At 38.8% G+C, this 14,621-nt stretch overlaps 1 protein-coding gene across 1 annotated transcript in view; it reads right to left on the reverse strand.

Annotated features, from left to right (window-relative positions):
- Nucleotides 1-1,507: 1,507 nt before the first annotated feature.
- Nucleotides 1,508-14,621, reverse strand: part of TLR6 (toll like receptor 6) — a 23,072-nt gene continuing 9,958 nt past the window's right edge. The window contains exon 2 of the mRNA XM_025385775.1: nucleotides 1,508-5,090. Within this exon, the coding sequence (XP_025241560.1) occupies nucleotides 2,636-5,026 (2,391 nt within the window). The 5' untranslated portion in view covers nucleotides 5,027-5,090 and the 3' untranslated portion in view covers nucleotides 1,508-2,635. The remainder of the gene's footprint in view (nucleotides 5,091-14,621) is intronic.

Here is a 14,621-nt window from a genome sequence, read left to right on the forward strand (position 1 = left end):
CTAGGATGAAGGGACGCCCCTCCGCTGAGGGGATGTAGGTTTAAAAAAAAGAATTAATGCTAAAATTCTGTATTTTCAATGTGAACAATATTTTGTGGGAAACATTGATACCATTTAAAAATACTTGATTATTTAGAATCTGTGGCAATTTTTGTTGTTGTTGTTGTTGTTATTGTGGTTGTTTATTGTTTTTATTGTTTTTAGGCAACAGTTCAACAAATCTGTTCAACAGGGGTTGTGGAAGAATGTGCCGTTTGGGATAGAGCCTACGGAGGAAACTAAATGTTGTTCTCCTGAAGAGAAAGGAAGGGCTAATGCAGACAGAAGATGATGCTAATAAAATGTCATTAAGGCTTATTTTGTTACAGCTATTATGAAAACAGCTTTTTCTTTTAATTTTTTTGAGATGGAGTCTTGCTCTGTTGCCCAGCTCACTACAGCCTCTGTCTCCCAGGTTCAAGTGATTCTCCTGCCTCAGCCTCCCGAGTAGCTGAGACTACAGGTGTGCACCACCACACCCAGCTAATTTTTGTATTTTTAGTACAGACGGGGTTTCACCACGTTGGCCAGGCTGGTCTCGAACTTCTGACCTCAGGTGATCCGCCTGCCTCATCCTCCCACAGTACTGGGATTACAGATGTGAGCTACCATGCCTGGCTGAAACCAGTTTATTGAATGAGCTAAGTCCAGAAAGCAAGGGCTTCGTTTGTCTCTAACCACTGCCTTACAACAAAGTTCTGTTGGATCTCCTTCAATCATCACTCCTGAATCTTGGGCAGATACCATAAATTTTAGTGACAAATCTCATTTTAGTCCTTGCACCTCTATATAAGGGATTAAAATGTCCAGGCCAGTGCAATTTAACAGCAATCTCACACCTCATTCAAAATTCTGCTTGGCCTTCCTTGCAGTGAAATGAAGAAGGAATACAGTCAGTTTACTCTTCCTCCATTGTCTCTGTCTTCTCTATATTCTAGATGTCCCCACGCCATTGCAAGGGAAGAGGGCATTACACAAAGAGGAGCAGATCTTCCTGTAGTTAACTATTGAATAAGGCAGACAGGCCAACATGCTCCTGCCAGTTACTATGGCGGAGTCCAAATGCTGGCTTTTTCACAGGGCACATCTGTGAATTATTGGAGGGCCTTGAGTGTACCCCACATGGCACAGTTCCATGATGCAGGGGCACATTATCTGGCTGACCTCTTGCAGCAACCTCCACCACAAACCCCTCTTCTGCCTAACCCCATGTCCTCTTACTGCTATAGTCTCTTTGCACAACAGGCTACCCTATTGACTGATATCCCATCATGACAACGCAAGCCCAGCTACTCTTCCATAGTCAAAGCCATGTGAAGAAATTCATATCCTTTTACCATGCCAATAATGGAAGGGCAGGTTGCTATCACTGCTTCTCTTCCCTCATCCTGCCATTTTGGGTTGCTCAAGCCAACTTTCACCTTCTGAATTCCCCAGGTGGGAAGAACTCATCTATTCATTCAACAAATATTTATCAAGCACTTGTATTTGCTAAGCACTATTTACCAGTCTCTGTGTTCCCAGTGCCCACCCTCATCCCAAACTCCAGCAAACACTCATCAAGCTCTTCCAAGAATTCTCAAGCCATACCACATTTGCTGCACTGAACCCGTGTGCTCCTGTTACTCTGCAAGCTTTCAGTCTTGGAGTGGGATGCCAGGCTACTTTCTACTGTGCTTAGAGTCCCTCACATTTGTCTGCAAGAAATTCAAAGCAACCTCCCTATGGTCTAGAACCTCCGCTTAATGACTCTTTAATCATGCTTTTGACTCTAGTCTCTAGAGATGGATAATACAGATGGGGAGTCATTGGTCTCTTTCTGCTCTTTTGATAAGTCCAGGCTGGCTGTGTCTAGTATCATGTGGGTGCAGTTACTGTCATGTTAGCTTTGAGGCTTTAGCCAGAATTCTAAGACAACCAGAAAAGTCCCATTCAATACCCAGTTACAAATAAATTTGGCCCTGAGTTTTCTTGGAAAGCAGGTAAATCCACGTCTTTCACCTTAACAGTTTATGACTAAGTCCATATTTCCCTTTACATACATACACTATTACGTCATGAGTCCTCATTGGTTAATTACATATTTGTGTAGCAGGATAAAAAAAAAAAGTTATTACACATATGTGAAACAAAAGACTTTTTTATATGCCGTAGCTGATCTAATTTTTTCCCCAAGCCCCAAACTTGAAGAGAATGATGACGCTGACCCAGAAACCAATAGGATTCACAGGGCACTCTGAGGACCAGTGCATGTGACACTGAGGTTGACTGTTTCCTTGCTGCCATGAAGCCATATAAACTCTTGCTCACACAGAATCCATTTGGGAAAACAGAGTGGAGAGGGGCTGAAAAACTGAGAATTCACTCAAAAGAGACTGTTTCAATTTGAGACATAATGACTAAACCAGAAGAGACCGGGCTGTCTCTAACTGGAAAGTTGAGTACCACCTCACCGCCTAGCCCAATTCCCCAGATGAAACGTTGTTTTTGTTAAGTCTTTCCTGAAGGCATGAGGATAATGGAGGTTACTTAGAACTGTACTGTTCACCATCATCCAAGTAAATATGGTTTCTTAAGTTGAGTTTTCTAATTTTTTTTAAGATTTCACATCATTGTTTTCAGTGACTAGTGTTAATTTCACATTAAAAGTGGCTCTAATGTTAGCCCAAAAGAGCCCACGTTTGCTTTTCTCCTTGGGCCATTGCAAATAAGTCCTCTGCGTCATCAGAGCCCTCAGCTTGTGGTACTTGTTGGGAATGCTGTTCTGTGGAATGGGTTCCAGTAAGATGAGGATTAGGTTATTAGATCCTTCATGAAACAGATTGTGATGGGCAAAGTAGAGTTCATAATGGCACCACTCACTCTGGACAAAGTTGGGAGACAAAACAAAGATGGACTTGTAACTCTTCTCAATGCAGTTGATGATATTTTCCACAATGCTCTTACCAGGAACAAAGTTTCTCTCATGAAGGCAAACCTGCATACCTTCTTTTTCTAGGTAAGGTACCAATTCATTTTTCACCCAGGCAGAATCATGTTCACTATATGAAATAAATGCATGAAACTGGAGATTTCTTTGGAGTTCTTCTAAGGGTACATTCCTGGCCCTGCGCCGGGTCTGGGTCCACTGGCACACCATCCTGAGATACCAGGGCAGATCCAAGTAGATGCAGAGGAAGGTCACAGTCACAGCCAACACCAGCATGGTGGCACCGATGGTGACGATCAGCAGAGTTATGTTGCAGGATAATTCAGACATGTGAAAGTCCTTTAGTGGGGTTCCTCTATAACTTTCTGGGTAGTCACACTTATAAGAATCAGGCCAGCCCTCTACCACTTCACTTGATACTTGCTCTATGTTTTTGACAAATTCTCTTAGCTCACAGGTACACTGGAATGGATTGTTCCCTGCTTTTATTGACCTCATCTTCTGGCAGCTCTGGAAGAAATCAGCTGATGGGTGGGAAACTGAATTGTGATCAATGACCAATACAGAAAGGCTGCTAAAGCTGCCACATCCAGGAAGGTCGGTTAAAGAATTGAAAGCAACATTGAGTTCTTGCAAAGCTTCCAGTTTTATGACTTGTTTAGGAATGCTCTTTATTTTATTGTTGTGAAGATCAAGTACCTTGATCCTGGGAGGTAAACATCTGAAAACAGAGTCAGTAAGTGTATTTGAAGACAAATTTAACACCACTATACTCTCAACCCAAGTGCAGTTTTCCTTATGTCTACCAGATTCCAAAGAATTCCAGCTAACATCCAGTATTTCCAAAGATGGCATATCCTTAGTCATGAGACCTACTTTGAAAAGGTCTTTTAATCCATTCTTTTGTAAGATAAGTGTCTCCAATTTAACTAACGTGGAACATTTTTCAAAAATACTATCTGTGAAAACATTCTGGGTAAAGTTCAAAAACTTGAATGTGCTTGGTGCATGAGGACACAGCATGTGTATAAAAGGTGTATCTGAAATGGTTAACATCATAATGTTCATCTCAGAAAACACGGTGTACAATGCTGTCTGTGAAAAGATAAAAACTTGGTTCGTGATATGTTCTATTTTCAATGCTTTCAATGTCGTTTTAGAATAAGTAAAATCTTCTTCCTGAATGCTTTCAATTATTGTTAAATTGTAAATATTGAGATATTCCACAGGTTTGGGCCAAAGAAATTGAAAGACTCTCACCAGGCATTTCCAAGTTGTTTCTATGTGATTGAGGGTAAAATTCAGTAAGGTTGGACCTCTGGTGAGTTCTAATAAAAATTTAATGAAAACTTGACAGTTGTCATCATTCAATTTAATATTAGTCAGTTGTAAGCACCCTAAAGTATTAACTGATATGTTCACTTGGATAGAGAATAAACTAGTTGGGTGAAAAACAAGGTGAAGTGTTTTTGCATTCAGAATTTGTAGACTTTCTGTCTCATTTTCTTTTATATAATAATTTCTTAAATCCAGAAGGATGTAACTTAGATGCAAGTGAGCAATTGGCAGTAAATCTAATTTTTGTAACTTCATAGCACTCAACCCCAAGAAATTCAGTTGTGACAAGTTGCCAAATTGCTTACAGATGGGCAGGGCCTTGAAGTCATTGAATGAGAGATCTAAATGCCTGAAACTCATAATAGGATGGCAGGATATCTTTTGCAACTGATTATGAGATAAATCCAAATATTCCAAGTCCTGGTTGAACTTGAAAACACTTAAATCAAGTAGCTGGATTTTGTTATGGGAAAGTCTCAAAACTTTCAACTCTGACAGAAAGCGTATGTCAGAGACCTGAAGCTCAGCTATGTAGTTGTGAGACATATCTAAGACTTTGGTTTTCAGCGGTAGGTCTTTTGGAACATGAGTAAGACCTCTTTTTGACTGGTCTACTGCAAATTCACTTCCGTCGGAGAACTGGATTCTGGTTCCAACTATTATGATCATAAGGCAAACAAAATTGAAGCTTTTAACAACAGGTTCTTTGTCTTTGGTCATGATGTTGCAGTGGCTATCCTAAAGGGTTGTTGTTCTTCAGAGCATCTTGATATGAGTCCAAATTCTAGAAATATAGTACACACTAAGATTAATAAAGATCGGATGGTTACTCTCAAACCTCCACTTACTAACCATAAAATCTAAACGATTTCTTCATTCACTAGTAGAGTCGTTTCTGTACCCATAATTTAATATGATACTTTTTATAACCAGTTATATAGCTTGCTCACGCCAGAAGGGGCAATATAGGTCTTGTTATCAAAGAATTGTGGTTGTCTGTTTTGACCTGTCTGGTTGCTGCCTAAGGGATTCACACTCAGGGGCTTGCCTTTGTTTTGTACACCTTAGAACTTTCTCAGGTCTGGAGCAGCCTTCTGGGTGGTGTTTGCTGTAAACATTTAAAAAGGCAAATATACTAGCTGCAGCCACCTGAGCAAGGGCTAACAGAGGGGGCAAGCAGCAGACACATCAAAAAGCCTGGGAAATATGCAAAGATATACAGAAAAAGATACGTGGGAGAAAAAAGGCTTTGGAAATCTCTGTATGTACCAAGTAGTCTAGAAGTCCACTCATGTGCCCAAGGCTGGACACATGTTCAGAGGAGACCTGAGAAAATCCTAAACTTCACCTCTGGCTCATCTTCAGCTTCCATGCATGCAGGAAGTGAAGGCTAAGGTAGAGCTGTGAATAAGCTGGCTAAGCATTGAGAAAGTGATCCAACACAGCCAATCTGCAAAGATCAGGGGAGTTTTTGTTTTGCTCCTGGTATTTTGTTTTGTTTTTGTTTTTGCTCCAGATGTTTAAAGAAATCTCAAGTCACTGGCTGACCACTAAGCTAACTGGACAGAAAATGTAATAGCCACACATGATAAAGAATAGTCTTTATAAAAAATATTTAGCAAAGTCATTAAACAAGCAACTATAAGCCACAAAAAAGCAGCAACACACTCTGGGAAAGGGAGGCCAGCCACAGTGGCTCAAGTTCTGTAATCCCAGAACTTGGGGAGGGCAAAGCAGGGGGATCACTTGAGTCCAGGAGTTCAAAGCCAGCCTGCACAACATGGTGAAACTCCATCTCTACAAAAAATACAAGAATTAGCTGGGCATGGTGGCATGTGCCTATAGTCCCAGCTACTTGGGAGGCTGAGGTGGGAGGACTGTTTGGGCCTGGGGAAGTCGAGGCTCCAATAAGCCTGCACTCCAAAAAGGATGACAGAAAAAAAAAAAAAAAAAAAAAAAAAAAAAAAAAAAAAAAAAAGCTCTGGGAAAGGGGGACAGAATTTGATTTTTAGAGTTACCTCATTACAGTGTTTTAAATGTCTGATTTTAAAAAATAAAAATCAAAACAAAATAATCACTAGCCCCCAGATTTGCCAGTGGACTTGCTCTGGGTTTTGCCCTGAAATAACACAAACCTTGCAAAAAGCAAATGGAAAGAGATTGTTGTCTTTTTGATTGTGTAACTTGGCCTTAAAGGAATCTCTAATTTATTTGTTTAAAAAAATTAGCCATGCAAAGAAACAAGAAAGTATTGTTTATTCACAGGAAAAGAAATTAAAAGAACAAAGTCAGATAACTGACACCATCTAACATTGAGGCTGGCTACAAAGCTACAGCAATCAAGGCAGTGTGGTTTTGGTGAAAGAATAGACAAATAGATCAGCTGGCCAGAATACAGAGCTTAGAAATAGACTCACACAGATATAATCAACTGCTGTTTGACAAAGGAGCAAAGGCAACTCAGTGGAGAATGGATAGTCTTTTCAACAAATGGTGCTGGAACAATTAGACCTCCACATGCAAAAAAAGAAGAAGAAGAAGAAGAAGAAGAAGAAGAAGAAGAAGAAGAAGGAGAAGGAGAAGGAGAAGGAGAAGGAGAAGGAGAAGGAGAAGGAGAAGGAGAAGGAGAAGGAGAAGGAGAAGAAAGAAGTTAGACACAGACCTTACAGTTTTCACAAAAATTAGCTCAAAATTAAGCATAGACCTAAATGTATAATGCAAAACTATAAAACTTCCAGAAGATAACACAGGAGAAAATAATCTAGGTGACTTTGGATTTGGTGATGATTTTTTAGATACCACATCAAAAACATAATCCAAGAAATAAAACACTGTTAAGTTGGACCTCATTAAAATTAAAATTTTTGCTTTGCAAAAGACACTACAAGAGAGTGAAAAAGGCAAACCATAGATTGAGAGAAGATATTTGCAAAACTCATATATGATAGGGACTTGTATCCAAAATATGCAAAGAACTCTTAAGCTCCACAATAAGAAAACAAGCAACCTAGTTTTTAAATGGGCACAAAAATCTAAACAGACACCTCACCAAAGAAGATCTATAAAGAGCAAATACACATATAAATAGCTATTCGACATCATATTTCATCATGGTTTTGCAGATGAATATAGCAATGAAATTACACTACACTTATGAGAATGGGTAAAATCCAAAAACAACATCAAATGTTGGTGAGGATGTGGAGCAACAAGAACTCTCTTTCACTGTTGGTGGGAATGCAAAATGGTGCAGCCACTATGGAGGGCAGTTTCTTATAAAACTAAGCATAGTCTTATAAGATCCAGCAAATCACATTCCTGGGTATTTAACCAAAAGAACGTAAAATTTATGTCCATATAAAAGACTCCATGTGGATGTTTATAGAAGCTTTATTCGTAACTGCCAAACATTGGAAGCAACAAGATATCCCTCAACAGGTAAAAAGATTAACAAACTGGTACATTCACACAATAAAATACTATTCAACAATTAAAAAATGAGCTGGAGAAGCATTAAAATGGTTGAATAGAGGCACCCAGCACTCACCCCCTCTGCAAAGAAGGACCAAAACAGTGAGCAGATAATCACACATTGAATGAGCATCTAAGAGAGAACCCTGGAATTCAGCATAGAAGTGACAGTGCACCTCTGAGGCATGGGAGAAGAGGGAAGTGAAGCAGCCAGCCCAGCTGGGACTAGCTCAGAACCAGGAGGAACTTCCCATTCCAGGGAAAGGATAACTGAGAGATCTTCAGAGGTCCACATTTCCACTATGGACTCCTGTAATCCTGGCCATGAGCTGGCTCCTTGGCCCTCACATGCCCTGAGGCTGTCTGGAACCTATGCAGTGGCATTGTTCCACAATAGGACTTCACATTGGGTCCCACATACCCCATACCCTGAGACCCAAACAGCTTCAGCATAAGGCTCTTTTAAGAGCCCAGCCCTCACCATACACATCTTGTTCTGGGGCCCAACAACCCTGAATCTCCATACCCCTGAAGCCCCACTGATATTCTCCTACATCCACCTAGAGGGCTACAGCATTGATGCCAGCTAAGATCAGCAGTGCAGCTAGGTCCTCAGCACTCTAGCCCATGCAATGCCCTACATCCCAGGAAACAGGAAGCACAGTGCACCTAATGGCTCTCCCTGGGACAAAGGGAGTCAACGTGTGCATTCCCCAGAGCCTAAGAGCTACCTGCCCAGGGCCACCACCACTTACAGCAACCCCACCTTCTCTAGCAGCAGGACTACCACACATCTACACATGCCTCCAAGCGGCCTGAGGACAGGTCCACCATGCCCTCCGCTACTAGTGCCTGCCTGCCACTGCCATGGCCAACATTCATCCACGCATGCCACATGGGGTCCTGGGGACTGGCTTGCCCAGCTTGCTGCTGCCACTGCTCATGCCTGTGCATACCACTTGGGGGCCAGAGGGTTGGCCCACTTTTGCTACTGCCATAGTTGATGCTACGCAAATTGTACAGGGGCCCAAGAACCTACCCTCCCACTTGGTCCATTACTGCCACTGCACACATCCAACTAAATCTCCTGTAGGCTCAAGGACCCATCACCACCAGTGCCCACATACATCACGTGGGGGCCTGACAACCGGCAAGCCTAGGTGACTGCTGCCACCACTGGTGCCTGAGAAGAGGCCTGCCTGGTTTCCTCATTCCCAGCAAAGCTTTGCCATAGCATCTGCTAACAACTGCAACCTAAGCCACTGAGGAACCCCAAATGCCAGCGATACTGATGACAGCTGAAGAAATCATACAGAAACTACACTGCTGTGCCCACTCAGAATCAAAGCCAAAGCACCCTATACTCAACTAACACTATAAAAACACCTAGAGGCAAAAGTCTTTCCCTGTGAAAGTCAATCCATAAAATTGGAAGCAGCAGCTATTACATCAGATGCATAGATATCAACATAAGGACACAAGAGATACAAAAGTGCAAGGAAACATGAAACCTCCAAAGGACACAATAATTGTCTAATAACAGATCCCAACAAAAAGAAAATCTATAAAATGCCTGAAAAATAATTCAAAATAATGATACTAAAGAAACTCAGTGAGTTACAAGAGAGCATAGATAAATAATACAAAGAAATCAGAAAAACAATTTATGATCTGAGTCAGAAATTCAACAAAGAAATATATATTAAAAGTAGAACCAAATAGAAATTTTGGAACTACAGAAGTCAATAAATGAAATAAAAAAATATAATCAAGAGCTTGTACAAACAATAGACTAGGCCAGTTGCAGTGGCTCACCTCTGTAACCCCAGCACTTTGGGAGGCTGAGGTGGGTGGATCACCTGAGTTCAGGAGTTCAAGACGAGCCTGGCCAAAATGGTGAAACCTTATCTCTACTAAAAAAAAAAGAAAGAAAGAAAAAATACAAAAATTAGTTGGGCGTGGTGGCGGGCACCTATAATCCCAGCTACTTGCGGGGCTGAGGCACAAGAATCACTTGAACCTGGGAGGCAGAGGTTGCAGTGAGCCGAGATCGTGCCATTATGCTCCAGCCTGGGTGACAAGAGCAAAACGCCATCTCAAAAAAAAAAAAAAAATATATATATATATATATATATTTAAAAATCAAGAAACAATAGACTAGATTGAGCAAAAGAAAGAATTTCTGAACTGAAAGGTCTTTTGAAATAACCCAGTGAGGCAAAAAAAAAAAAAAAAAAGGAATAAAAAAGAATAAGGAAAGCCTATGGGACACCATTAAGCAAACAAAATTCACATTTTGGGAGTTCCAGAAGGAGAAGAGATGAGCAAAGGGATAGAAAGCCTAATTAATGAAATAATAGCTAAAAACTTCCCAGGTCTTGAAAGAAGTATAGACATCCAGATACAAGAAGCTCAAAAATTCCCAAATAGATTTAATTCAAAAATGTTCTCTCTGAGGAAGATCACAGTCAAACTCTCAAAAGTTGAAGACAAAAAGAGAATCCTAAAAACAGCAAGGAATAAAAAAGTCAAGTCATATGTAAGAGTCTCCCCATCAGACTAAGATTTTTCAGCAGAAACTACAGGCCAGGAGAGAATGGGATAATATATTCAAAGTGCTGAAAGAAGAAACTGTCAGCCAAGAAGACTATACCCATCAAAGTTATCCTTCCATAATGAAGGAGAAATATTCTTTCCCAGACAAGTGACAACTAAGGGAATTCATCACCACTAGACAAGCCCTACAAGAAAAGCTTAAGAGAGTAGAACATCTGGAAGTGAAAAGATTATATCTACCACTATGAAAACATATGAAAGTATAAAACTCACTAGTAGAGCAAATACATAAATGAAAGAGAGAAAAGAGTTGAAGTTACTACTACAGAAAACCACCAAAGTTCAACGATAAACAACGAGAGGAAGAAAGGAACAAAAGATATACAAAACAACCGGAAAACAATGAGCCAACTGACAGAAATAAGTCCTTGCCTATCAGTGATAACCTTGAATGTAAAAAGATTAACTTCCTCACTTAAAAGATATAAACTAGCTGAATAGATTTTTTTTAATTATCCAACTATATGCTGCTTACAAGACACTCACTTCACCTTCAAAGACACACATAGACTGAAATTGAAGGAAAGGAAAAAGATATTCCCTGCCAATGGAAACCAAAAGCAAGCAAGAATAGCTATACTTATCAGATAAAACAGACTTTAAGTATAAAACTATTAAAAAAAGACAAAAAAGCCATTATATAATGTTAAAGGGATCAATTCAGCAAAAGGATGTAACAATTCTAAGTATATACGTGTCCCACACAGGAACACCCAGATATATAAAGCAAATATTATTAGATCAAAAGAGAGAGATAGACTCCAATACAGTAATAGTTGGGAACTTCAACATCCCACTCTCAGCACTGAACACATCATTTAGACAGAATATCAGCAAAGAAACATTGGGTTTAAACTGCACTTTAGACCAAATGGACCTAACTGATATTTACAGAACATTTCATCTGATAGCTGCAGAGTACACATTCTTCTCATCAGTGCATGGAACATTGTCCAGAATAGACCGTATCTTAGGACACAAAACAAGTTTCAACAAAGTTTTAAAAATCAAATCATATCAAGTATTTTCTCAGGTCACAATGGAATAAAACTACAAATCAATAACAAGATGAACTTTGGAAACTGTATAAATACATGGAAATTAAGCAACATGCTCCTGAACAACCATTTGGTGAATGAAAAAATTAAATAGGAGGTAAAAAAAATTTCTTGAAAAAAATTAAAATGCAAACACAGCACACCAAAGCCTGGGAGATACAGCAAAAACAGTGCTAAGATGGAAATTCATAGCAATAAATGCCTCCATCAAAAAAAGTAGAAGGATTTGAAATAAACAACCTAACAACGAACCTCAAGGAAGCAAGAACAAATAGAAAAGCAACAACAAACACTTCCTAATATTAGTAGAAGGAAATAAATACTAAAGCTCAGAGAACTAAACAAAAGAGATATTTAAAAATAGAAAAGATCAATAAAACAAAAAATTGGTTTTTTAAAAAGATAAACAAAATCGATAAACCTTTAGCTAACCTTAATAAACCAATGTCCAATAAACCTTAGACTAACCAAGACAAGAAAAGAAAGAAGACCAAAATAAATAAAATCAGAAATGAAAAAGGAGACATTACAACTGATACCACAGAAATACAAAAGATTGTTAGAGACTATTATGAACACCTATATGTTAACTAATTGGAAACCCTACAGGAAATGTGTAAATTTCTGGGTACATACAACCTACCAAGTTTGAGCCTGGAAGAAATAGAAAAATATGAACAGACCAATAATAAGTAATAAGTTTGAATCAGTAATAAAACATTTCCCAACAAAGAAAATCTCAGGACTGGATGACTTTACTGCTGAATTATGCAAAACTTTTAACAAATAATTAAAACAAAATTTTCTCAAACTATTCAAAAAAATTGAAGATGAAGGTATTCCTCCTAACTCATTCTACAAAGCCAGCATTTTCCTGATACCAAAACCAGACAAGGGCTGTGTGTCATGACTCACATCTGTAATCCCAGAACTCTGGGAGGCTGAGGCAGGCAGATCTCCTGAGGTCAGGAGTTCAAGACCAGCCTGGCCAACATGGTGAAACCTTATCTCTACTAAAAATACAAAAAATTACCCAGGCGTGTTGGTGGACACCTGGCATCCTAGCTACTCAGGAGGCTGAAGCATGAGAATCACTTGAACCCGGGAGGCAGATGTTGCAGTGAGCTGAGATTGTGCCACTGCACTCCACACTGGGTGACAGAGTGAGACTCAGTCTCAAAAAAAAAAAAGAAAAGAAATCAAGAAAGTAATCCTATTTGCATAGTTACAAGACAATTACAATACCTAGGAATAAACTTAATCAAGAAGGCAAAAGGCCCCTACAAAAAGACTACAAAATACTGATGACAGAAATTGAGAACACAAAAAATGGAAAGACATCCCATGTTCATGGATTGGAAGAATTAATATTGTTAAAATGACCACACTACTCAAAGCAATCTACAGATCCAATGCAATCCCTATCAAAATACCAATGATATTATTTACAGAAATATAAAAAATAATCTCAAAATTCATATGCAATGAGAAAACACCCCAAATAGCCAAATCAATACTGAGGAAAAAGGACAAAACTGAAGGGATCATACTACTTGACTTCAAAAGATACTACAAAGCAAAAGTAGCATGGTATTAGTACAAAAACAGATACATAGACCAACAGAACAGAATATAGAACCCAGAAATTAATCCACATATTTACAGTCAATCAATTTTCAACAAAAGTGCCAACAACACACATTGGGGAAAGGCCACTCTTCATATTCAGTCATATGTATAAGAATGAAATTAGACCCCTATCTCTCACCAAAGAATGAAACTAGACCCCTATCTCTCACCATATGCAAAAATCAATTCAAAATTGATTAAAAAATGTAAGACTTGAAAGTATAAAACTACTAAGAGAAAACAGAACAAATGCTTCAGGACATTGGTCTAGGTAAAGATTTTATGGCTAAGATTTCAAAAGTACAGGCAATGAAAACATAAATAGACAAATGGGACTATATTGAACTAAAATCTTCTACACAGCACAGGAAACAATCAACAGGGTAAAGAGATAACAGGGTTAAATGGGCAAAAATATTTGCAAACTATTCATCCAATAAAGACTAATAACCACAATATACAAAGAACTTAAACAACTCAACAGCAATAATAATAATAATCCTATGAAAAAGAAGGCAAAGGATTTGAATCGACATTTCTCAAAAGAAGATACACAAATGGCCAACTGGTATATGAAAAAAATGCTTACCATGAATCATCAGGAAAGTGCAAATCAAAACCACAATGAGATATCATCTCATTCTAATTTAAATGGCTATCATCAAAAAGATGATAAATAGAAAATGCTGGTGAAAGTGCAGAGAAAAGGGAACCCTTATACACTGTTGGCGGGAATGTAAATTAGTACAGCCATTATGGAGAACAGTATGGAGGTGTCTCAAAAACCTAAGAATAGAACTAACATACAATCCAGCAACCCCACTTCTGGATGTTTATCTAAAAGAACAGAAATCAGTGTATCAAAGGGATACCTGCACCTCCATGCTGATTGCAGCACTATCCACAATAGCCAAAATATGGAATCAACCTAAGTGTCCATCAACAGATGAATGGATAAAGAAAATGTGATATATATACACAATGGAATACCATTCAGTCACTAAAAATAATTAAATCCTGTCATTTGCAGCAATATGGATGGACCTGGAGGTCATTATGTTAGCAAAATAAGCCAGGCACAGAAAGACAAATATTATGTGTTCTCATTCATCTGTGGGAGCTAAAATACTCATCTCAGCAAGGTAGAGAGTAGAACAATAGTTACCAGAGACTAAGAGGTGAGTTGGGGAATGAAGAGAGGTTGGTTAAAGGATAAAAACATACATTTAGACAAAAAGAACAAGTTCTAGTGTTCAGTAACACAGTAGGGTGACTATAGCTAACAATAATTTATTGTATATTTCAAAACAGCTAGAAGAGAAGATCTGAAATGTTCCCCCACCCACATACAAAATTATAAATGTTTGAGATGGTGGATATCCTAAACACCCTGATTTGACACACTGTATGCATGTGTCAAAATATTATAGCTACCCCATAAATATGTATAATTATTTTGTGGGGAAGGAAAGAAGAAAGAAAGAGAAAAAGAAGGAAGGAAGGAAGGAAGGAAGGAAGGAAGGAAGGAAGGAAGGAAGGAA

This window comes from Theropithecus gelada, chromosome 5 (genome assembly GCF_003255815.1).
Source record: "Theropithecus gelada isolate Dixy chromosome 5, Tgel_1.0, whole genome shotgun sequence".
Taxonomy (NCBI): domain Eukaryota; kingdom Metazoa; phylum Chordata; class Mammalia; order Primates; family Cercopithecidae; genus Theropithecus; species Theropithecus gelada.